The following is a 25518-nucleotide window of genomic DNA, read 5'->3' as shown; positions in this document are numbered from 1 at the left end:
TAACACCTTTAATTCCAGGCAGAGACAGGCAGATCTTTGTGAGTTCAAGGACAGCCAGGGCTGTTGCACAGAGAAACCTTGTCTGGAAAGCAACAACGGAAACAAAAACAAAAGAATGCCTCACCTACCCCACTCTATGAACTGTGGGGAAAACAATGAAGCATTGCACTATAGTTTTGCATCTAAATCTCAGCATCGTCTATGTCTTTCATGTCTCTCTAAATAATTTTAGCATATTTGTAGGCAAATTATGTGCACGTTTGTTCTTGGTGTTATAAAAGTGATAGTGGTTTGTTCTTGGTGTTATAAAAGTGATAATGTACTAAGTGTTGTCTCTGATGACTTTATTTAGTTCTGCATTGCTAAGCTTTACCCATCTTGTATCACTCACTGACTCAGCTTTGACTATTGTATTAAAATCACCTTATACAGCAATTACACAGTTCATATCACACACATCCATGGCCTTTGGTGGCGTTTGGTTTTACTGCTGTGATGGTGGATAGTATTCTTTGGCTGCTGAGCTTTTCTAAGGAGGTACATCACGTGTACTTTTAGTACAATGTGTATTCTGTGGATACACACTGGCATTTTGTATTATCACGTTTTGCAGCTGTTGCCCCTTCCTGTAATTGAATTTTTCTTTGAGTCCCCAGCTCACAAAAAAACCAACATGGAAACAGACTTACTAATTACGAAAGCTCAGCTGATAGCTTAAGCTTGTTCCTAACTAGTTCTTACAACTTAAATTAACCCATATTTTTAAATTTGTTACTCTACATGCGTTACCCCATCTCCATTTTTCCCATCCTGCTTTCTCTCCATTTGATTGGCTACTCCAATTTTCTTCTCCTCAGAGTTCTCTGTCCAGATTCCCTGCTATACCTCCTGCCTAGCTATTGGCTGTTGAGCTTTTTATTAAACCAATCACAGTGATACATCTTCACACAGTGTAAAAGATTGTTCCACAATACCTCCTTTATATCTGTCCTTGCCCTTCTGTAGTCTTATACCTTGACGTGTTACGGAGTATGTGTGTATATAATTTACATCTGGGTTCTGCATCTGAGAAAGTATGTAGTGTCTTTCTGAATAAGGCTTATTTCATCTTAATGCGTCTCCATCTCTGCATTTCTGCGTGTGTCATCAGCTCACTCTTTACAGCTCTGTAAATAAATCTGCATTTTGTGTCCGCTTTTCTTTACCCTCCCATCTGCTGGTGGACGTCTAGGCTGGTTCCATCCCTTGGTGTTGTAATTGGTGCATCAGTGAACATGGATATGAAAATATCCGGACTTAGGGTCTTTTGTGTGTGTACCCAGGAATGGTACAGTAGCCTATATGGTCGTTCTGGTTTTAGTTTTTGGGGAAACTGCTGTTTCCACAGTTGCTGTTCCATCATCGGCAAAAGCAGTTCCTCTTTCTCAGTTTCCTGCCAGTATTTGTTATGTCATCTTTTTTTTTTTTTTTTTTCTTTTTATTCTAGCCACTCCAATGGATGTGAGATGAAATTTCAGTGGTAGTTTTAATTTACATTTCACTAATGCCTAAAGCTGTAGAACACCTTCAAATATTTATTGATCACTTTATATTTCTTTCAGAACTATCTGTTCAGTTCGGTATAGTGTTTGTTTTGAGACTTTGGGTTGCCATTAGGTTGAGTAACCACAGACAAGCTAGTTTATTTCTGGGCCCTGCATTGTATTCTGTGGGTGTTTTTGTATCAGCTTGGTACAGTTTCTGTTACTGTGATGCCAGTGTAATCTGAGGTCAGGTGCTGTGCTGTCTCCAGCACCGCTGTGTTTGGGGTTGTGTGACTATTGTGTCTGATTCTGTATGGGTTTTGAAGTGTGTTAGTAAGGTGGTGGTTTTCCTTAGAACTTTGCCTGCTGCTTCTTTGTTTTGTACTAACACTTTGACTACCATGTGGTCTATGAACAAGTTATTGATGTTAATGCAGGCATTGTTAAATGGTCTGTTTCTCTAGGTTTGAGAGGGTTTTTTCTGCAATGATTTGTTGACCAGGTTCTAGTCTATAAATTCTTAGGTTTGGTTTTTCGGTCATATTGGAGTTCTTCGACATTATAGTGGTCATGCTTTGTTTTTTCTTTGAAAAAACTTTACTGCTTGAGTCTAGTACTTCCTTGACCTTGTCTTTTCCTTTCACTTTTTTAAAAATAAGATTTATTTTTCAAAATCTCAGTTGACTTACTGGATTTCTCTTTGCTTTTTTAGCACATGACTGAGATTTTCGTCCATTTCACCCACTCCCTCTGTGCTGCTGGTTCTCCTCGGGGTGCTGCTTTGATTTCTTCCCTAATTCACTTGTGTTTGTGTCCTTTTGGGGGACATTGATCATTTTTTGCCATTAAACTTTGAAGTCTGGCATTGCACTGTCTGAATCCATCAGTGGAATTATGATCTTTGAGGGAGTCTTGTTGCTTCCCCATTCATATTTCTTGTGTTTCTATGTTGTAATTTGTATAACTCTTGGTTTAGATGCTTCTTCCCATTCTATTTATGGATCTTATTAGTAAGTCCTCTACTTTGGTGATTCAATCAGCTTCCAGTTCCACTTAGTGAGAGACAAATAAGCTGGGGGGTTTTGTTGTGTTTGTTTTGGTTTTTCGAGACAGGGTTTAACTGTGCTCCAGGCTGGCCTCGAACTCACAGAGATCCACATGCCTCTGCCTCTGTGTAAAGGTATGCACTACCACTGCCTGGCACAGATAAACTGTTATAGAAGCAGTGATGGCACACAGTACAAGAAAGGAACATACTCCACTTGTTAGTAGGAAGTGGGGGAAATGCAGTGTGTGTTTTGTGAAGTTAAGGAAATAGGAAATGTGGAAATATTAGGTGGGTCAGACAAAGGAGGCAGGGACAGGCAGGGAAGAAAAGGTCAGGTAAATGAAAGGGAAAGAACAGTGGAGATTAGGAAGGGGAAGAGAAAAGAACAGGCAGGTAAATGAAAATGATTCTCTAATAATGGAAATATATGAACAAGATAAAATGAAAGTGAGAAGAGGAATAAAAGGTAACAAAAGCTTTTTCAGAAAGAGTGGCAGCACACACCCTTAATTCCAACATTCAAAGAGGCAGGCAAGTCTTTGAGTTTAGGACCAGCTGGTCTACATAGTGAGTTCAGGACAGCCAGGGATACATGAGAAGCCTTATCTCAAGCAAATAAAATTTGCAAAGATGAATTTGCTGGTGTTGGAGAGATGGTTAAGCAGTTAAAAGACTATAGTATTACAGAGGACCTGAGTCAGATTCCTAGGACTCAAACCTATTAACATGTGACAACTCCGAGGGCACTTGCAGACCTACACACAGATACAGGCACATGATTGAAAAGTAACTGGGGGTAGCCGGGCAGTGGTGGTGTACACCTTTGTCCTAGCACTTGGGAGGAAGAGGCAGGTGGATCTCTGTGAGTTTGAATCCAGCCTGGTCTACAAGAGCTAGTTCCAGGACAGGTTCCAAAGCGTCACAGAGAAATCAATCCTGTCTCAAAGAACAGTAACTGAGAGTAGAGAGGTGGCCCAGTGTTTACAATTACTCATTGATCTTACAGAGGACCCAGGCTTGGTTCCTAACACCTCTTGGTGTTAGGCTAACAACCCCAGTTTCAGAGGTTCTGATGCCTTTTTTAGGCATATATGCAGGCAAAACATCTGTACTTACAACACACAAAAATTTTAATCTTTGAAAAAGTTCAAAATTCTACTAGAAGTTATATATTAGAAGAAAAAAGAACCAAGGCATTAAAAAGATTGATGGTGGGAATGCATAAACATTAAAGGTAGTAAAAAAAAAACACACAAAAAAGTAAATACTAAATGCAAAACAGAAAAGGAAGGGCACACTGGTGTGGAGCCTTACTTGGACCTTTGAAAACTGGAGCATGCCAGGGATGTGCAGTTGTGAGAACATCGTTTGTACTTGGGGGCTCTTGGCTTTCTTATAGCTTATTCTGGTCTTAAGCTTGTGTGTCTTGTCTTTGGTAGTTTCGCTTTGTTGCATGCCACGGTCCTCTGCTGGCCACACTTTATTCTGCAGACTGTGTACTGAGTGGTTCTCCCATCTTCCTGAGAGTGTGGGGAACATCCCTGCCACTGAGATATGCGTGGGTTGAATTCTTCCTACTTTTAAATCCCACCAAGTATTATTCACCCTGCTGGTGGGGTTGGGCTGTGGGTGTCAGGTAGTCCTGTGGAGCTTTGACGTTCGGAGTCCATGACAGATAGCTGGCTCCATGGTCGTTTGACCTCAAGCTAATGAGTTTAGCTTGTGAGCACCAAAGGCTAGATTGCCTTTGCCCATATACTTCTCTGCCAATACAGAGAGCCTCTGTCAGCATGAGGCCTCAATTGTTTCCTAGGGTTTTTCCTCATCCTGGGGCTATGGCAGGTTGAATTTAGGTCCCCCAACTTCAATTATTGCCTATGCTCAGGTCCCTAGGTTACCTCATTTTAAGCAGTAGGCTCCCTGTCAGCCCTCTGAGCCATTGAAAATTCCTTCCTACTGCTGATCTGTGCTGGCCTAGAGGGCATGAACTTAGCAGGGCCTGTGACTGGATTTGAGGTTGAGAGAAACTCCTCCTGTGGGTAGGTCTCACCTCTGCCTGTGTTATAGGCATCTTGTAACTGGAGCTATGTTTGGCTTTATCATATATTTTATATTACTATTTATTTTTGAAATTACATAATTTCTAATCTTTCCTGTTTCTCCCTTCAAGCCCTCCCATATATATTGTTCCTTGCTGTCTTTCAAATTTCATGGCCTCTCTTTTTTTCATAATCGTTGTTAAGGTCTTGTTGGTAAGACATTTAATAAGTGTAGCTTCTGACATTCTCAGGAGACACAATCTCACAACAAACTCCCTAACCCCCTGGATTCTACAGCTTTTCTGTCCTGCCCCTCTTCTGAAGGTTCCTTGAGCCTTAGGTTACAGGAATTGTTTATCGATGTGTCCATCCCTTGGGACAAGGCTCAACAACTGCATTTTACTTACTTGGCTGTGGTTTTCTGCGTGGTCCATGTCTGTTGAAAAGAGGTGTTTTCTTGATGAGGGTGCAGACTGCACCTTGTTTTGTGGGTGTAAGGACAAATATTTAGAATGTGGTTAGGGATTGTGCTCGCTTAGTTAAGTGCTGGGTAGAGCTTCTTTTTCAGGGTCCATGAATTCACTAGCCCTGATACTTGGCTGACTTGCTTCCTGATTCCCATATTGTTAGATAGGTTTTAAGTCCAATAAAGAGCTCTTGCTTGGATGCCACTACTGCACCCTTAATACAGTCATTGTGTCATGCTGGTTGCTGATAGGCATCATAGCTGGGTAGAACAGTTGGTTGCTCTGGGCAGCGGTGGTACACGCCTATAATCCCAGCATTTGGGAGGCTGAGGCAGGTAAGTTGAGTTTTAGGCTAGCCTGGTCTACAGAATGATTTCCTGGACAGCCAGAACTGTTATATAGAAAAACCTTGTCTTGGAAAACCAAAGAAAAAAGAAAATTTGTTTGTTGCTTCCCTGCTTTGAAAGCTTGCATGGTGCCGTCTGGTACCATGAAAGCTAACCCTTAAGAAGAAGGATATGGATCAGTTCCAGCTCAGGGGCCTCTGGGCCCTGTGTCTGAAATTCATGGTGTTTTCAGCAATAGGAACTTAACTTTTCACTCTGAGGGTCAGCCACAGGCAATAGCAGTAACCTATACTGTGGTTATTTTCTCCCCTTCCCTCCTCCTCTGTTTATCTCTCCCTCTATTGGTCCCCCATCCCCATATCCCTTTCTACTTTCCCGATTTCTCTCTGAGAGAGAACCTGATACATTTTTCTTTCTGTGTCTGGGTTATTTCACTCAGTAGGCCTTTTTCTAGTTCCACCCATTTACATGCAAAGTTTATGATTTCATTTTTCTTTATGGCTGACTAGTATCCTGTACAGTATATGTACCACATTCCCTAGCCATTATGAATAGAGTAGCAGTGAACTTGGCTGAACAAGTATGTGTGGGGCATGATGTTGAACCCTTTGGGCCTATACATGCCAAGTGATGCTATGACTGTGTCATGTCATGGGTTCTTTTCACCTTTTTGATAGTTCTCCAAAGCTGTTTTTGACTATACCAGTTTGCAATCCCATCAGCAGTGATTGAGGGTTCCCTTTTCTCCGTACAGCATTTGTTATAGAGTTTGTTGTTGTTGATTTTTGCCATTCTAACTGAGGTAAGATGAAATCGCAGAGACTAGGGACAATGAACTTTTTTTGTTTGGGGTTTTTTTGGGGGGGGGTTTGTTTGTGGGTTTTTTGTGGTGTGCTTTTTGTTTTGTGTTTAGATATTTATTAGCAGCTTGTTTTTTAAATTTTCCTAAGAACTGTTTAGGTCCTAGGCCCAGTTTGAGAATGGGTCTGGGGGGGGGGCAGCTGTTTATTGTTTGTTTGTTATGCATATGTTCTAGATCTAAAGTCAGATGCCTTGCTGGCCAAGATTTTCTCCTATTCTCTGGGTTTTCTCCTCACATGGCTGATGATGTTTCTTTATCTGTACAGAAGCTTATTAGATTTACAAAGTTCACTTGTCACTGATTGTTGGCCTTAATTTGGAGACAAGTTGAGTCCTACCTATTCAGGAAGTCCTTCCCCATGCCTGAGTCATTTTCGGGGTACTGCCTGGTTTCTCTTAGCAGCTCTACATGTAGGTCTTTGACACATTTGGTGTTAGTGTTTGCATGGTAATAGATACAGGTCTAATTTATTCTTCATCATGTGGACAACAGTTTTCCTAGCACTGTTTGTTGGAAATGCCTTCTCTCTAGCCTGTTTTTGGCTGAAGTCACATGTACTTATTTGGGTCTTTGGTTATTGTTTGAATGGTCTACATGTCTGGGTTTTGTTTGTTTGTTTAGGCCAAGTATTATTTGACCTAAACTATACATGCATTCCAAAATGGAAATTGGAATTAAAATATACTTTACTTTGCTTAAGTTTGCTCCGAGCTTACTAAACACTCATATACTTCTAAAGTAAGCACTTTTTTCCTTCAGTTTAAAAGTATTTTTATGGGAGAGAGACTGCATTGTAAAAGAAAAGGTATTATTTGAGTAAGTGCCATTTATATGTCAAGCAGATCTTATTCAGAGATTAATTAAATAAAAGTATATGGCTATGTGCTAGGAATATTCTGCCGTTGCTTTTTAAATGCTGGGGTCGCTGTTCACCTTTAGTTTTTGCTTTCTGTAACATTGACCTTCTTTGTTGACACATGGATTCTGACTTAGACTTTTAGTGGGTACATATGCCGTAATGTTTCTGGAGATGCACATTAAAGTTCTTGACTGCAGTGAGCATACATTAACGTGTAAACTTGGATTCTAGGTCTCATGCTGTTGCATGTGTCAACCAGTTCATCATCAGTCGGACTCAAGCACTTATGCTACACATTGATTCTTTCATTGAGGTGAGACTGCCCTGTAGCACTGCCCTGGGCTGCTGGTAATTACAGTGTAAAAATGTTACTGTTGCCGATGCTATTAAAATTGGGTACAGTGTCATGAGTTTTTCCTAGCTGAAAATTAAAGCTTTCTTTGTGTGTAGAACATTGGAGTGGTGATACAGACGCTGCTTATGGCAGAAGTACATGTAGTTCTGCTTACTAGCTTAAAGAGTTCTTCCTCAATATACCATTCAAATTGTATGTGCAAATTGATTTTCCCAACTCTTGAGTAATACTTAAAGAAAGTAAACACAGAACATTAAGACTGGATGAAGTTAACAATCCAAAAGTTACATACTGTGAAAGAACAGCTATGCAATCAATGAGCTTGCTGCGAACTGCATTGTTCAGTTGTGTAAGCGGCTTCAGTATACTGGCCAGACCATTTAGGCTTGACTTTGTGTTTTTACATTGCCTTCCTTTGTAAATGTAAATATTAATTCCTAAGTACCTTCTTGGGGGCATGAATGCAGAAAGAGTAAGATCATAATATCTGGCCATGATCAATAAGCAGTACAATTCCATTTCAGAATCTCTTACCTGATAACAGCAAGTATAAAAACTGAAATTTTAAGAAGGAGGGCTCATTTTATTTTCTCAATAACTTCTTTCCTGTTGTAGCATGGAGTAGAGGCAGCCTAGAGATGTAACTGAATATGTAGTTGAGAACAGCTTCCTTGTTTTTCTCAATCCTACATGCAGTTTCTAAAAGTAACAATTTTTTCTTCCCTTTTTTAAAAATCTCTTTCTCTGTATAGAATTTTTTTTTTTTTTTTTTTTTTTTTTGCCAAGTTGGGATTGGAGTTCAAGACAGGGTTTCTGTAGCCCTGACTGTCCTGGAACTTGCTCTATAGTCCAGGCTGGCTTTGAACTTGAAGGCCTCTACTGGCTGGTGCTTTGCCTCCTCTGTGCACCAGCATGCCCAGCCATGCAAAAGAACCTATAAGAAGCAATGGGTGCACAAGTCACAGACAGCTTTGAGTTCTCTCCTTCCTTGTTGAGTCTTTTGCTGGTACTACTTCTGTAGTCTCCAGGGTGTCTGGCCCTCAAACTTCCTAGCTTTCTCCTGCCCCTACCTCCAGCTCTCTATAGGAGTGTGGGGATTACAAATGTGTATTGCCACAGGCTCCCTCCCTCCCCCCCACAAAAAAAAAAAAGAAAAAGAAAAACAGCTGGGACGTGGTGGCACACGCCTTTAATCCCAGCACTCTGGAGACAGAGGCAGGTGGATCTCTGTGAGTTTGAGGCCAGTCTGGTCTACAGAGTTAAGTCCCAGGATGGCCAGGCCTATTATACAGAGAAACCCTATCCTGAAAAAAACATAACCAAACAAGCATTTTTACTCACTGAGCCAACTCTCAGCCCTTTTTGATGGTTCCCTCCCCCCTCCCCTTGACAGGGTTTCTCTATATAGCCCTAGCTATTCTGAAACTCGCTTCATAGACCAGGCCAGCCTCAAACTCACCAGATCCACCTCCTTTTGACCCCCAAGTACTGGGATTAAAAGTGTGTGCTACCACCCAGCTTCAGGATATAATCCTAATTCACTGAGTGTGCCTGTGTGTGGAGTTTGGGGTGACCTTGAACTCCTATTCACTCTACCTCTGTCTCCCAAGTGACAGAGTTACAGGCCAATTAGAGGGCACTAGCTACCATTCTTATCTTAAAGTTGGCTCACTCTTACAGTGAAAATTTGTTGATATGATCAAAAGTACCAATGTGGATCTAAGATTCCATGTAAGCCAGTTTCAAATCCCTTCTCTGTCTGGCGTGTTCTTTTACACCTACTAATGTTCACTTATTTATCTGTTGAAATGAGTAATATCTTAGTGATTGGATATATTAGTCTATTATCTATTCATCCTCCCCACACACACACACACACACACACACATTTGCATAAGATAGATTACCTTGACTACTGTTCACTTTCCTCTCTACTGGCTGTTACTTGACTTGTGAACAATAGCAGTTTAGGGTTAGGTTGTTAACCTGCTTGTTATTTACGTCTGCTGCTCCAGACAAGGGTGAACGTCTATCCCCAATGATATAGTTCCGTTGTTTGATTCCTTTGTTGGTTGCTTCTTTGAAAGGGGGTCTAAATGTATAGCCTAGACTGGCCTGGAACTCACTGTGTAACCATGGCTAGCTGTGAACTTCTGCCTTAGTTTCAGTGCTAGGAGTGCACACCCACAATTTAAAGTAAAACTGAGGGGCTGGAAAGATAGTTCAGTGGTTAAGAACACTGAATGTTCTACCAGAGGACCCAGGTTCAATTCCCAGCATCCACATGGCAGCACACAAGTGTCTATAAAACTCCAGTTCCAGGGGAACTGACGGACACACATGCAGACAAAATATTAATGCTCATAAAATAAAAATAAATCATTGAAAATGTTTTTAGCATAACTGAGCAGCTGATGGCTCAGTCTGTAAAGTGTTTGCTGTGCAAGCATGAGGGCTTGAGCTCAGATCCCCAGCACTCAGCATAAAAAGTCAGGCATGGCATTACACGCCTGTAACCCCAGCACTGGGTGGGTTAGAACTGGTAGGCTTCCGATTCAGTGAGTGATCTTACCTAATTTTTGAAAAATAATAATGTATAGATTGGCTGTGGGATACCTTTCTGCACACACATGTTCTTATGTACATCACTCACATGAACGTGCATTATCCACACACACAAACCATAACTGAATGTAGTCTTATCATTAAGAACCGGCATTTTAGGCCTGGTGAGATGGCTCAGTGGTTAAGAGCAGTACCAGTCATCTAGAGAACCTGAGTTCAATTCCCAATACCGCATCAGGTGACCCACAACCATTTACAATTCCAGCTCCAAGGGATGAAATCCTCTTGACCTCTATGGGCACCTGTACATATGTGCACCACTTCTCCCCACATACACATGATCAAGACATAATTTTTAAATGGCTTTTTAGCCTGATACTGGGGTGCACATCTTTAATCCCAGCACTTGGGAGGCAGAGACGGGTGGTTCTCTGTGAGTTCCAGAACGGCCTCCTCTACATAGGGAAATCCAGGACAGCCAGCAATATACAGAGAGACTCTATCTCAGAAAAATCACAAAGGAAAATAGAACGACTTTTTATCTTTATGTCACAATCATGATCCTTGGTAGCTGCCACTTCACAGTTAGTTTGTTGTCTGTTTTATCGTCACTTGTTGGTGAGGCAATTCTGGAGTTGGTAATGTTAGATTTTTGAAACAAAGTCTTGGGTGTCCCATTCTGGCCTTGGACTTTGAGATCTTCCTGCCTTCAGCAGTCAAGTGCTATATGTTTGGTCTTAATTCAGTCTTTTTGTGCTCCGTTACTTTATCATTTCTGTTAAGTGTAACCCTTTCTCATCTGTTGGGCATTTTAAAGTAGGGATAAAAACGTGTTTCTTGTACACCAGAACCTCTTTGCGCTGGCTGGTGATGAGGAAGCTGAAGTGCGGAAAAACGTGTGCCGGGCGCTTGTGATGCTGCTTGAAGTCCGGATGGATCGCCTGCTTCCCCATATGCATAACATAGTCGAGGTAACCCAGGCAATGCAGACTCTGGCCTCATTTCTTCCCCCAACAGAAGTGTTTGGCATAAAATGTAATAACTGTAATAATGTAAAGATAGAGTTTTCTAATTTATGTAATACCTTTGAGGGGAGGGACACAAACAATATAGATACGGTTGTCTTTAAATTGTAAATCCTCTTGGTGATTTTTATTTTGTGAGATTTAAGATGTTATGGGAGAATTTTAGTAAACATCAAGATAGGTTTTAATCGTCATAACTAGGAAATTCTCATTAAACATGGTATAGATCAAGTTATGGGTATTTGGGAATATTAGGTGACATTCTCAGATTGCTGGAAAATAGAATTTAAAAATTGAGTTTGCTTCACAACAAGATTCGTTTGATTTAGGCAACGTTCAGTACTGTTAGAGTCGAGCTTTCCCATCTGACTTCATACTGCTGGGTGAATCACATTCATTTATTAGATGGTTTTCCAGGTGCTTTAAGCAGTGTATTGTCCAGAGCCTGGCCTGTGTTTCCATCTGTGTCTTGTTTGGTGAGTTACAGTGTGTTGGACTCTGGAGAGTTAGCACAGTAGTGAAGAGAGCTTATTGCTCTTGAAGAGGTCAAGGTCCCATCCCTAGCTCTTGGAAGCTCACAGCTGCTGGTAATCCCAGTTCAGAGAGAGCACTCCCTCTCCTGACTTCAGTGGGCACTTCATGCTCAAGGTGCACACGTACAGACCCACACAGTGCAAGTTAGGGGAAATGCTGCCATTCTCAGTGTGTAGCATCTTCTGTTGTCAGAAGTATAGAAACGGTGTCTTGAGTGTGTCTGTGAAGTCAGCTATGATTGAAGTTAATCAGAAAGTTTAAAATTTTACTCATGTGGAGAACCTAATTTTAATGTAGTATTTTATTCAGCAGTATTTGAAGACAGGTATTGACATGTAATGGAGTAGAACAGGCCTATGACGGTTGCCGTGCAGTGTTTTAGTCCGGGAGAGGGTGTACTAGAACTTTGTTGATTGACTTTGACTCGAGTCCCAGGTATACATAAGTAAATTCAGCTTGGTTATGTTCGGAGGACATGATAAAAACAAACACCTTGCTGAAACTACAAGTTGTAGTTAAGGAGCTAGGTGTGGTGTGGTGATGCACACCTATAATCCCCTCACTTAGGAGGCAGGAGGATCCTAAGTGTGAGGCTGTGTGGGCTTCATGGTGAGCTCCAGGCCAGTCTGGAAGCCGTGCTGATCCACGCTGTCTCCAGAAGACAAAAACATAATACATTATTTTTTTTCTCTGATTGACATCAACATGTCAGAAAAGTTAGCAGTTTCCCTCTGTACTGCTGCACAGAAGCAGACTGATAGTGCGTACAGATGAGAACTTCATTCTTAAGGAGAGGTTTGTAAGTCTTGGTCTTGTTTTAAAGGCACATAGGGAGCTTTAAAAGTGAGAGGAGTACAGGTCGGAACCATGATTTGCAGAGTAGTATCAGGACTAAATCACTACTTACTGTCCAGGATGAGCTGATGAGTCATATGGATTCCCTTCACAGTACATGCTGCAACGGACCCAAGACCAAGATGAGAACGTGGCTTTGGAGGCCTGTGAATTCTGGCTGACCTTGGCCGAACAGCCAATATGCAAAGATGTACTTGTAAGGCATTTGCCTAAGTAAGTGTCCCTGCTTTCAAGTGCCGTCCTCAGCACACGCCTACTCAAAATGCTGTCTCTCTCCATAGAGGGAGCTTCTGAAGAAGTCAGACTTCATTATTGATATGAATAGATTTCCAGGATTGCCTTTTTGTAAACTATATGAAAATAGTTTGTTCATGTTTTGGGGGTGGATGCTCAGGTGCCAAAATAGGCACGTAGAAATCAAAGGCCAAACCCTACCTAGACAAATAAGCATAACTGCAGTGTTTAGTTACTATTGGTCTTCTGATTTGGAACTTTTGAGCATGAAGGTTTGGCTGGCTGATATTTCTTAAACCTGTCCCATTCATATTCCTTGAGTTAATAAAGGAGCAGCGATGTATTGCTGGAGATGCTCAAGGACTATATTGCCACTGTTACCATTGGTTTAATTAGTGTACATATTAAAACTCTGGATCTTTAGAGCTTTGTTTAATTAATCCTCTCTAGGTTGATTCCTGTGTTAGTGAATGGCATGAAGTACTCAGATATAGACATTATCCTGCTTAAGGTAAGGAAACCGTTCTCCGATTAGGGAAGATAATATGTATATGATAATAAAGTTTTGAATTTGATGCTAGGACATTTCAGATAGACCCTGTGTAAAGACTTCCTGTTACCTATAATTGGCTACAGGTGTTCAAAGTAGAACAAGAGTGATGAAGTTTCATGGTAGCATGTACCTTAATTGATAGCGACATTGGGGTTTTCCTTAGTTTACCTTTGACCAAAGCTATTTGGGGTTTATTTTACTTTATTTTTAGTTTGTAATTTATTTTACTTGTTAAGACCCTCTTGTTCTCTCTGGGTTTATTTTAAGTACACTGATATGAATTTGAGTTGGGTTACTCTTATTGCACCAACTTATAGGTGAAAGGGCCTATAACCTAGCAAGTGTCATATACCTTATTGTCCCTTTCCCAGGGACATGTTTACTACAGAGGGGAGTAGTTTTTCTCTCAGAAAGGACACTCTGGAATCCTGTGCATGGCCCATATGAAGTTCTGGTTCCTTTACTTTATGTGGGTTTTAATGGTCTAGAGTAGCCACAGAACTCTTCTCTTTAAATGACAGGGTGATGTGGAAGAGGACGAAACAATTCCTGACAGTGAGCAGGACATAAGGCCACGGTTTCATCGCTCAAGGACAGTGGCTCAGCAGCATGAAGAGGATGGAATTGAAGAGGAAGATGACGACGATGATGAAATTGATGATGATGATACAATTTCTGACTGGAATCTGAGTAAGTCAGATAGGTAGAGCATGGTTGCTAACTTGGATAAATTCTATTGTTGGTGTGTGGTCCTGTTCTTAGGAAGCTGAAGAGGAAGCTCCCAAGCCTGATGTCAGCCTGACTATGTACTGAGTTTTATTTGTAAATCTGTCCAGTCATCACCATGATCGCTAATGTGGGATATTTTTGTCACGTCCATCTGCACCAGCCTTCAGACTGTGACTTCCTAGAATTTGCGGGCTTACAAATGGCCCTCCTCCCTCCCTCCTAACCAGTTTTTACTTGCCATCCTTGTTGTAGCATGTACACATAGTTTTTTCCTGTACTCTATTATTTTTACTTGCATCAATTGGTGGTAATTTTGTGGGAAGTAATAATGATCCATGAAGATTCGTGTGCAGGTTTTTGTGTGGACGTGGATCTGTTGTGTCCAACCTAAGGTTGCTGGGTCAAGATACTGCAGCCACCAGCATGATTTTACATGGTGGCTGCACCATTTTTACCTTCACACCAGTTGCGTGGCTGTTGTTTCTCGCATTTTTATCACTTGTTCTATTGCCAATCTAATGAATGTGACTAGGAATCTTTGATTTTAATTTGCTTTAGAGCATGCTCTTATATTTAATAATCATATTCATCTTCTTTGTTGGTTTTTGTTGCTGTTTTGTTTTGTTTTGCTTTCGTTTTCCATATTCAGAGTCTTACTATGTAGCCCTGGCTGGTCTGAAGCTCATATAGACCAGGCTGGCCTCGATTTTACCAATCTATCCGCCTCTGCTTCATGAGTGCAAAGATTACAGGCATGCGCTATTCTATGCTCTATGTATCATTACATTTCTTTAAAGACTTTTTCTGTTTTCCCAACAAGTTTTTGTATGTTGATATAATTGTCATTAAGAATAGGGAGCTTCTTGTCTTGGCTTTATCATATTCAAAACTTGCACAGCATATATTTTTTATATATATAATTCTGTTAGCCAGTTACTTATCAGCTAGCTTGTCTTAATTATTAACCCATTTCACGTGGTCTTACGTGGTCTTCTTACCGGGGAAAGGGGCCAGCGTCTTGTTTCCCCAGTCTCTCCATCTTGACTCGCACAGCATATATTTTATAAAGTCCATTGATTTCCCGCCTCCCTCACTCATCACCTATGAAACTGGCATTCTGACCCACATTCTTTTTCAGTTTTAAGTTTTTGTTATTGTTGTTTGGCTTGGGTGCTCCGTCTTCTGTCTATACGTCAAGTAACTGGTGCCAGAGGAAGCCGGAAGAGGGCATCGGAGCCCCTGAAACTGCAGTTATGGATGGTTATGAGCTACCATATGAGTACTGGGAATTGAACTCCAGTCCTCTGCAAGAGCAGCAAACTTTCCTATCTGCTGAGCCATCTCTCTAACCCCTTGGCCCACACTCTTAACAGAAGAGTAACAGCTTGATTGCTTGCCTTGGATTTTCCCCTCCTCCAGCCATAGATTAGAACATGGCCATGTTTTCTGAAAAGTGGTTCTGGTTTCACAAAGTAAATGATTGGCTCTACATGTCAAGGAAGGCTCATGCTGCTACCCGACCTTAGGTACAACTGTGGTGCTGTTTAGTTCCTTGATAAAAAGGAACCACAGGGTGGATCTCATTCATCAAGGACCTCAGCACATGGCTCTCCTGTTTTTTTGCTTGCTAGCTGGTTTTGAACCTCTGCTGCTCTAGGTCAGGGTTTCCACCCTGGACATTAATGACATTTGGGGTTCACATAATTTCATTTTTGTGAGAATTGTTCTATATACTATAATATACTAATGATGTACATACAAGTTACGACAATTGACAGTGTTTCCGTACCTTATTAAATACCCCTGCAATAAAATATCCTGGTAAGGCACCACCCCTTATTATTTTCCAAGTGTTGAAATTTCTAATAACTTCATGATTATCTTGCAATGTGTGTCATCCTGGACCACATAATTGATGATTCTGCCTGTTTAATTTCTTACATCTAACTTTTTACGTAAGAATGTCTAATTTGCTATGCACTTTGCCAAAGACTTCCTTCATATACATATCATTCTAGCAACCTTAGGAAGGGAATGGCTAAATGAAGTTACCATAGATACATGGTACTGATAGCAAGTTTCATTCAGCAAGTGACCACATCCCATTTTTATACTCTGCCGGAAGCTCTTTGCACATATGGAAAATTCCTAATCGAGCCTTTTAGGAGTAAAACCAGATTTCCAAAATGGACACCAGATTGCATTACTTGCTGCTCTTTCTGTGTATGTTCAGTACATAGAAATTTTCTTTTGTTGTTTATCAGTGTGCTATTCCGTTGTACAAAGCTATCATATGTATGAAAACTAAAACCTTTTCTAATAGATGAAGTGTTTCTTGTAGGCAACTTCAACAGCTTTTACTGTTGTACAAAATTTTGCTATTGACTGAAGTTTGATCATCTATTTGCTATATCTAGCTTACATTGGATGGAAAAAATTAAACTTTATAATTTTATTATCTTGTTAATGAAATCTTAGCTGTGTTGGAGTACTGTGGTTTTATAAAGAATTATTCTACCATATTGAATGTGGTACTGACTTTTGTTCCAATTTATGTTGTTAAATAAGAAATTATATACTTAACTGAGCCCCGCGGTGGTGGTGGTGGTGCACACCTTAAATCCCAGCACTCAGGAGGCAGAAGCAGGCAGATCTCTGTGAGTTCGATACCAGCCTGGTCCAGGACAGCCAGGGGTACTCTTGGGGGAAAGATGGGGGGGGTGGGGGACTAGAGAGATGGCTCAGTGGTTAAGAGCACTAGCTGCTCTTCCAGAGGTCCTGAGTTCAATTCCCAGCAACCACATGACAGCTCACAACCATCTGAAATGAGATCTGATGTCTTTTTCTGGCCTGTAGGCATACATGCAGGCAGAACACTGTATACATAATAAGTAAATCTTTTAGAAAGAAAGAAATGGTAAATAGAACTAAGCTGGTGTTTTTGAGATGTAGCCCTTGCTAGCCTGGAACTCAGTGTTGAACTGGCTGGCCTCTGAAAGATCTGTCCCTGAGTGCTGGGATTGAAAGTATATGCTACTACAGGCCTGGCCCTGAGTAGAACTCAGTTTTAAATATGACTTTTTTTTTGGGGGGGGGGGTCTGTTTGTTTGCTTAATGATACCCATGGCATTCTGAAAGCATTGGGTTTATAGAACATTAGATTTTTCTAGAAAGATAGAAGAATCTGTAATCGGATACAGAATAAAGTATCTTAATAACTTTGCTAATTTTGTCACTTTGTTTCCTAAGGAAAGTGTTCCGCTGCTGCTCTAGATGTTCTCGCAAATGTTTATCGTGATGAGCTCTTGCCACACATTTTGCCACTTTTGAAAGAATTGCTTTTCCACCATGAATGGGTTGTTAAAGAATCAGGCATCTTGGTTTTAGGAGCAATTGCTGAAGGTAAGTCCAGCTTGAATTACAAGTTCTTAATAGATATTAACAAGGCTAGGTTACTTTAAGGAATTTTTAACTTAGCAAGTGGAGACTTCACTCTGAATTCACATACTACATGGCTCCGGGACAAGGCCAATATGTAGTAGACAGGACTATGTCCCATACAGAACTGAAAAGAGATGATTGAATTCAGAAGCCACCTTAAAGTAAACGTCTGCTAGGCGCCACTTTGTTCTTATAAACAGTCGCAGGCATCCTAGCCATATGTTCTGCAGGTTTTTTTGTTATAGTAAAGGAAATTTTGTTTAAAGAAAGAAATCTGATGTCTGCGGGCTGTTGCTCAGAAAATAGCTTTATTTATTCCCCAGGGAAATCTAGGAAACTTGGTAAGACTAGTGTCATCATCCTCTAAAGGATTGAGGTGTTTGTTTGTCTTTTGTTTGTCCCGTCTTAGCTGTAAATATCTACCTCAAAACATTTTGTGGGCGTCTTTGCAAACCAGAATTTTCATGACAAAAAGAATTAAAATTTTAACCTCTTATAAGACACCTAGGAACAGTTAACTCTGATTTGTTATTTTAAATACTTTGGTATCACTTTTCAGTTTGTAGCACTGGAAATGTATTACATTTTTATTTCTGGGTGCCTGTGTCTTTTCAGTATACAGTTGAGTTTAGCACTTTCTTGAAAGATTGCTGTTGTTTCCTAGGTTGCATGCAGGGCATGATTCCATACCTGCCCGAGCTCATTCCTCACCTTATTCAGTGCCTCTCTGACAAAAAGGCTCTCGTGCGTTCCATCACCTGCTGGACTCTTAGCCGCTATGCACACTGGGTAGTCAGCCAGCCACCAGATACATACCTGAAGCCATTAATGACAGAATTGCTGAAGCGTATCCTGGACAGCAACAAGAGAGTACAAGAAGCCGCTTGCAGGTGGGACGGATTTCTAACAGTGTTCATTGTGAAAGTGAGAGCCTTGTTTTGAACCAATAGTGGAATGTTGACATTAAACCATTAATGGAGTTTTTATAACACACAATGTTGCCATTTTGATTGGAAATTTAGTTTTATATCTCTGGGATGTTTATGCATTACCATATTTTAACATATTTTTTGACTAGGAAATATTTTTACTAATGGTTTTGTTAAACAAAATGTGACCTAGCTAAGCATAAGCCTTTGCTTCTTTCTCATTCTGTCAACTAAAGTATGGATTCTCACAGAAATAACAATTGTAGCTATATCTTCAGTCTAAAGATCCACTGCCATAACAAGACAGAATGTCCTGTGGACTTTTGGTGTATATGCAGTAATGTATGCCTAGTGAATCTGTGCGAGAAGCTGTTCTGTTGGATTTAGGGCACTCAACTTGCCTTCATTTCTGCTCCTGGAGAAAAGAGACCTGGCATTAAATTTAAAACTCTAAATTGCTTCTACCGTTGACCCTTAATGTGTGTTTAGGGATCAAACCTCAGATGCTCAGCACATGCCAGACAAGCACTCAGCCAACTTATCTTTGAGTGTTCCTGCAAGTATGTGTGTGTTCATGGGTTTGAGACAGGATCTTTCATTAGCCTAGGACTTGCCTACTAGGCCAGGCTGGCTTACCAAATGCATTCCCAGCTCTGGAATCGCAAGCAATCACTAATATACCTGGTTTTGTTTTTTGTTTTAAATCTAGGTTCATTCCCAGCACTCTGACAATATGAATAATAAACACCAAATAAACTTATTGGATGAATAAATACAAGGGTCAGAAGACTTAATGGTTTTAGATCTCAGCACTGTAGTATATTAAGAAATGGGGAACCAGGCAATGATGGTGCATGCCTTTAATCTCAGCACTTGGAAGGCAGAGGCAGGCAGGTCTCTGAATTTGAGGTCAACTTGGCCTACAGAGTAAAACTCCAGGATAGCCAGGGTGGGCGGGCGGGCTGTCTGTCTATCTGTCTGTCTTTTTTTTTTTTTTTTTGAAGAGACTGGAGAGATGGCTCTGTACTTAAGAACACTTAAAGGTTCAGTTTCTGGCAGCACATGACAGTTCACCACCATCTGGAAGTCTATTTTAGGGAATTAGATGCTCATTTTGATCTTCGAGGGCTCCTGTGTGCACATGGTGCACATACACTCAGGTGTATACACATGAAATAATTTTGTGAGAAATGAAAGCATGTACAGTGAGGCAAGGAGATATGCGTGGGTGTAACATATAATCTACAAACAAGAGACTTCATTTCTTATGTTTCTCTTTTTCATTGTAGTGCCTTCGCTACCTTAGAAGAGGAGGCTTGTACAGAGCTTGTCCCGTACCTTGCTTATATACTCGATACCCTCGTCTTCGCCTTCAGTAAATACCAGCATAAGAACCTGCTCATTCTGTATGATGCCATAGGGACACTAGCAGATTCAGTGGGACATCATTTAAACAAGCCAGTAAGGATCTGAGGATGACTGCTATGGGAACATTACAATAAGCTGCAATAAATACTTAGTGTGTGTTTCCAAGTGAAAAGTCTGAGAAGTGTGAACAGTTAGGTTTTGCTACTTTGAGAATATAAATCTTAACAAAGGTGTTGCAGTTGAAGTAAGCTTATGGTTAGTGTAGAAATTAGTAATAACATCTTATGAATACACTTTTAAAGTGTCTGGAGGAAAAGGGATAAAAAAAGACTTGTGCCCTGAATTTCTACATTTACCTAGCTCCACTTAAGCATCATTTAACACTGACTTCAAAGCTGCCATGTCTAGACTTGCTACTTTCTCTTCAGAGTATATTGGGCATTAGGAGTCTACTATAGAAAAGTTAGAATGGGCATGGTAGATTGAAAATGCTGAAGTGCAGTACAAAGTGTCTTGTCTGTCGTCATCGTGTAGAATAGGAAGTGAGGGTTTGAAAATAATGCTTTAAAATTTTTAAGATAGCTCAGTGTCCCTGCTGAAAACTATTTCATCAGATACATGGGCCCTGTAGGATGAGCCTTAACTCACTCTTGCTTTTAAATTACTCTCAAGGTAGGCGCCAGTCTGTAGGTCTGCTTTGGTATTGGGTAATTTGCTTAGTTGAGGGGTAGGTTGTGCTTTACAGCCCATACCTCTTGTGTCATTACTGTACTATAAAGCAGTAGCCATTATATTAGAGGCCACCGCCAGTCCTTCCCCACCCCCCAAATAGTCTGACCACTTGGGAGTAAAACCTGTGATTTAACAAGCTGTGGGTTGTGCTGGGTCTGGTGACACACACTTTTAGTCCCAGCACTTGGAAGGCAGAGGTAAATTGAAAATTGATCTCTGACTTTGAGGTCAGCTTTGACTGTAACAGTGAATTCTAGGCCAGCCAGGGCTGCATAGTGAGACTGTCTTAAAAAATAAAAAGGAAAAAGAAACCCAGGTAGTAGATTTTAATGGAATGAGATACTTACACATTTTCTTTCAGAAAATATGTAAGATTACTTTAAATCAGGGTCATATGAATTAAAAAGTGGAGCCAGAGTAGAAAAAAATTGATGGGACGGGAACTGTAAAGTGAAGAATGGGTCTTAAAATAGGTGTGTAAAGGGTTAGTACAATTGTTCCAGATGGGCTTTAGTTTTTATAAACTCAGAATGAACTAACTTGTTTACAGGTGATAGTGAAGCTTTGTGTTTTTTTTTTTTTTTTTTCATCTCTGTAAACAGGAGTACATTCAGATGCTAATGCCTCCTCTGATCCAAAAATGGAACATGTTAAAGGATGAAGACAAAGATCTCTTCCCTTTACTTGAGGTATGCTGAGCTGGTGATGTTGATTTATTCCAACTATGTGATTCCATGACAAACGTGGTGTGTATATGGTAGACCATCGGTAAATTGTTTCTCAGAACAGTTTCTGTTGAAATGCTGAATAGGCACATAACTTGTTTTTGTAGAATTTTAAAATTTATTCTTTTACAATTTCATGCATGTATAGAACATATCTTGGTTATATTTTGCCCAAATTTCCTTTCCTGCTCTTAAAACTGTACCACTATGCATCCCTCCCATTTACATGGCGGTGGTTTTGTTTTAAGATGAGGTCTCACTCTGTAGCCCTGGCTGTCCTGAAACTCATTGAGCTGGTCTTACACTCATAGAGATCCTCCTATTTCTGTCTCCCAGGTGCTGGAATTAAAGGAGTACATCATTTGATTTGTTTCTCTCTCTCTCTCTTTTAAATAACCTACTAAGTCCAAATATCATTGTTTGTATGTAAGCCTATGAATATAGGACATCTACCAGAGCAACCTACTAGCAGCCACACCCTTAAAGAAAAATTACTATTCTGTAGTTCAGTAGCTGTCTGTTACCAACCAATAGCTGCTAGGGTTGGACTTCACAAGCCCCTCTCCCATCTGTCCTGGAATATTGGCCAGCTTGATCTTGTGCTACCGTGAGTTGATGAGTGCATTGGCCTTGTCAGAACCAGAAGCCAGCATTTCATAGCACTCCTCACCCTCCAGCTTTTGTCTTATTTCTCAGCTCTTGACTACTTCCCAATGCAAAAAGAAGCTTCTCTGACTAAGTTAAGCTTAAGTTTAATCTTTGTAAGTATAAACATTTAGAAGGTAGTTTGACAACATATCCACTTAGCAAAAACAACAGTAATTGCACTCTAAAGGTCAGTGGCCACCTTAACCATGAACCTTTGACCAAGTTTACAGTATCAAGTATGAAGTCTCTCCTGTGGAACAGACTTTTTATTAAATTACAGAGTGGTTGGTTGCTCCATAATAGTCATGCCACTATCACACTATAGGCAGACACACTTCAAAAATCTGTTCTCATGCTTAAGTTGTATGGCGTTTGTGTATAACATATACATATCCTATACACCCTCAGAATAAGTCACATCTGAATTACTTATAATACCCAACACAGTGTAAGTTATTTTCTGATTGACTAACAAAACAAATAAGGTTTGAAAGGATAAACCTGCTGTGATAGCATCAGAACAGGTTCATAAATGACTGAGACCTTTTTTTGCTTAGCTTAAAGCACTTACGGTCTTTTCTATAATCTGAAAACTCAGTGTGTGTGATTGATTCTTTCTAGTGCCTCTCATCTGTTGCCACAGCCTTGCAGTCTGGCTTCCTTCCATATTGTGAACCTGTGTATCAGCGTTGTGTAAATCTAGTACAGAAGACTCTAGCACAAGCTATGGTATGTGTTGTATGTATGTATGTGCATATACATTACTTTTAATACATTAATTTTCCTGACAATCATAATTTTAGAGATAGGTCTAATATTATACACACTTTTTGATCTGCAACAATAAAGACAATGTGTTTAATTTCAGCTAAACAATGCTCAACCAGAACAATATGAAGCTCCAGATAAAGATTTCATGATTGTGGCTCTTGACTTACTTAGTGGCCTAGCTGAGGGGCTGGGAGGCAACATCGAGCAGCTAGTAGCCCGAAGTAACATCCTAACACTAATGTATCAATGCATGCAGGTAAGACTTCTAAGGGTGGATGGTTTGGAACCTGCTTCTTTGTGTTACAAGAAGTTAATTTCTTCGTTTCTTGTAGGATAAAATGCCAGAAGTTCGGCAGAGTTCTTTCGCCTTACTCGGTGATCTGACTAAAGCTTGCTTTCAACATGTTAAGCCTTGTATAGGTATGAATGTTTTCTGCTTTGGGTGTGGGTACCCTATCTGTCTTAATTGTTATATTTTATTAAAAACAAATTTCACAGAACTCCAACATAACAATCTAGTTTGATAGAAATATGCTTTTTTTTTTTTTCCTCTCTCTTCTCATTGCGTAGCTCTTGCTGGCCTAGAACTTAAAAGAGCTGCCTCTGCCTCCCAGTGCTGGGATTAAAGGTGTGTGGACCTTTAGGTAGGACTATGCTTTTGAATCAACTATATTTCTGCACTTTAAGTCATGCCAGCTATGGTGTGTTGTTGTTAAGCTTTTGGTTTAGTGCTCTCTATTATATGTAAATACAAATTTTGGTTGTTTTGTTTTTTGAGACAGGGTTTCACTGTGTAACAGTCCTGGCTATCCTGGAACTCACTCTGTAGACCAGGCTATCCTCAAACTCAGAGAACTGCCTTCCTCTGCCTCCTGAGTGTTAGGATTAAATGCATGTGCCACGATTTCCAGTTTCTAAATTATAAAACATTCTTATGAGAAGCTGCTTATATAACTGTGTAACAAAGCTCTGTTGTCCACACATGTTAAAACATGTTTCCCATTGTTGCTGTCCACAGACACAAAGACCATGGGTATTTTTAAACTCAGTATTTCAGAACTTATATCTCTGAGTCTCTTTCTTGTAAATTGTTTTTCATTGTTAAAAGGATCCAAGGTTTTGTCTTGAGCTTACTGATGTTCTTAGTGTACTGACAGCACCTCTGGTGTTACTTAACATACCTGCCATTCCTTGGTAGTTATCATAAATTAGTAGTCAGGTCTGGAAGCTAAGGGTCAGTTCAATTCCAGGGTTTGGAGTGAAGATTAGTAGGGGTTTGCATTCTGTTTAGCACAGGTTAGTGTCTCTGGTATTAGTGGGTATAGGCACACACATTCAGACAAAACTCCCATGTGCATAGAAGATAAAAGTAGATGGGGTGGGGAGCTGCTCCCTGGGTATACTTAACCTCATGTGGAATTAGCTCAGTAGCTGGCATTACCTCATGTAGTTTAAAATCAGTTTCAGTATTGACACTATAGTGTTTATGATGAAATTATTTTTGTCTGGATTTCAGTTTCTATCTAGTAGATTTCCTTTAAAAGTATGACATCTGCTGTTGACAAGTTTATTACATAGTCTCATTTTATTATTTTGTTGTTATTTTTGTTTTTCCTAGCTGATTTCATGCCAATATTGGGAACAAATCTGAATCCAGAGTTTATTTCAGTCTGCAACAATGCCACCTGGGCAATTGGGGAAATATCGATTCAAATGGGTAAGGTTTTTTTACCTTTGAACTGTATGCATTTATAGGTACCTTGATCATTTCCATCACTGTTCTGTTTGTCTTTAATTTTTTAAGATTCTGATAGTGGCGGGAAGGAGAAAGTCTGACATGTCACGTTATGAAGTAAGGAAAATGTTTTGTGATGATTTCTTGATGTTGATTTTTTTTTTTTTTTTTCTTGTTCTCTCTTTCTGTGTATGAACTAGGTATAGAGATGCAGCCTTATATTCCTATGGTGTTACACCAGCTGGTAGAGATCATTAACAGACCCAACACACCAAAGACGCTGTTAGAGAACACAGGTACCATGTGACTGAAATGTTTGGTGAAGAGAAAATGATCTGCTTAAGTCTAAATTGAGATTCGAAGAGAAACCAAAGCAAAGCTAGCTTTGAAAATCTGACCGCTTATTATTATTGTGTGCTTGAATTCTTAGTAACAGTGTCTTAGTTCAGCTATGTTCCATAGCCAGTTTATAGGGACATTGAAAAAGTACTTTTTTACATATTCCCAAGTTTACTGCTCTCTGATATGTATTCTTGCTAAGTTAATTGTTGAGTCATGTGAATTTTTTTTATTTTAAATTCAGAAAGTAACTGAGAGAAGAAATGGCTTTAAATATATATTTATATATGGCCAAAAATAGATGTAATTCAGCAGCTAATTGGCTCAACATGTCATATATATTTTACATTTTACCCTAAAATTTTTAAAATCAGGAACTTGGGCAGTTCCTGGTAGGTTTTTATTTTTGAGGCTGTTTCTCTTTTGCATTTATGTAAAGCATGTTGATGTTAAAGAATGCCTTCCATACAATAGCGCACACAGGGTGATTACATCTTTTTTCCTTCCACCTCTCCAACAGTTGCTAATGTATATTTAAGTTTCATTTATGTTCAGGCACATCACTGAGGTAATAATTCCAGTAGTTTCTCATAGTCAGTGTGAGTCCTACTACTATAACTGGGTAAAGATTAAAATCAGGTTTTCCAAATACACAAGTTTTCAGAGGCATTTTAATTTGGTATTTTTAAATTATACACTTTTACCCTCGTGTAACTGAAGTTTATAATGTTTATTGGTATGGAAGGAAATCTTTTAATGATGGAACAGTTATCTGGCTGATTGACTGTATGGGTACTGTTTACTTCAAAGTAAATTAGATTTTCTTGTTGAAAAT

General features: G+C 39.9%; 1 protein-coding gene across 5 annotated transcripts in view; it reads left to right on the top strand.

The window, feature by feature from the left end:
* Positions 1-25518, top strand: part of Tnpo1 (transportin 1) — an 89677-nt gene that overhangs the window by 51082 nt on the left and 13077 nt on the right. For all 5 annotated transcript variants that reach the window (XM_051183041.1, XM_051183042.1, XM_051183043.1 and 2 more), the window contains exons 7-20: positions 7377-7458; positions 10914-11036; positions 12574-12692; positions 13164-13224; positions 13788-13956; positions 17245-17397; positions 18101-18326; positions 19655-19826; positions 21068-21154; positions 22460-22567; positions 22707-22865; positions 22942-23029; positions 24228-24326; positions 24545-24640. In XM_051183041.1, the coding sequence (XP_051038998.1) occupies positions 7377-7458; positions 10914-11036; positions 12574-12692; positions 13164-13224; positions 13788-13956; positions 17245-17397; positions 18101-18326; positions 19655-19826; positions 21068-21154; positions 22460-22567; positions 22707-22865; positions 22942-23029; positions 24228-24326; positions 24545-24640 (1742 nt within the window). The remainder of the gene's footprint in view (positions 1-7376; positions 7459-10913; positions 11037-12573; positions 12693-13163; positions 13225-13787; positions 13957-17244; positions 17398-18100; positions 18327-19654; positions 19827-21067; positions 21155-22459; positions 22568-22706; positions 22866-22941; positions 23030-24227; positions 24327-24544; positions 24641-25518) is intronic.

The sequence above is a fragment of the Phodopus roborovskii genome, unplaced genomic scaffold, assembly GCF_943737965.1.
Source record: "Phodopus roborovskii unplaced genomic scaffold, PHOROB, whole genome shotgun sequence".
NCBI classification, from domain to species: Eukaryota; Metazoa; Chordata; class Mammalia; order Rodentia; family Cricetidae; genus Phodopus; species Phodopus roborovskii.
The sequence above is the reverse complement of the archived record's forward strand: the minus strand, read 5'-3'. Positions and strand labels throughout refer to the sequence as shown.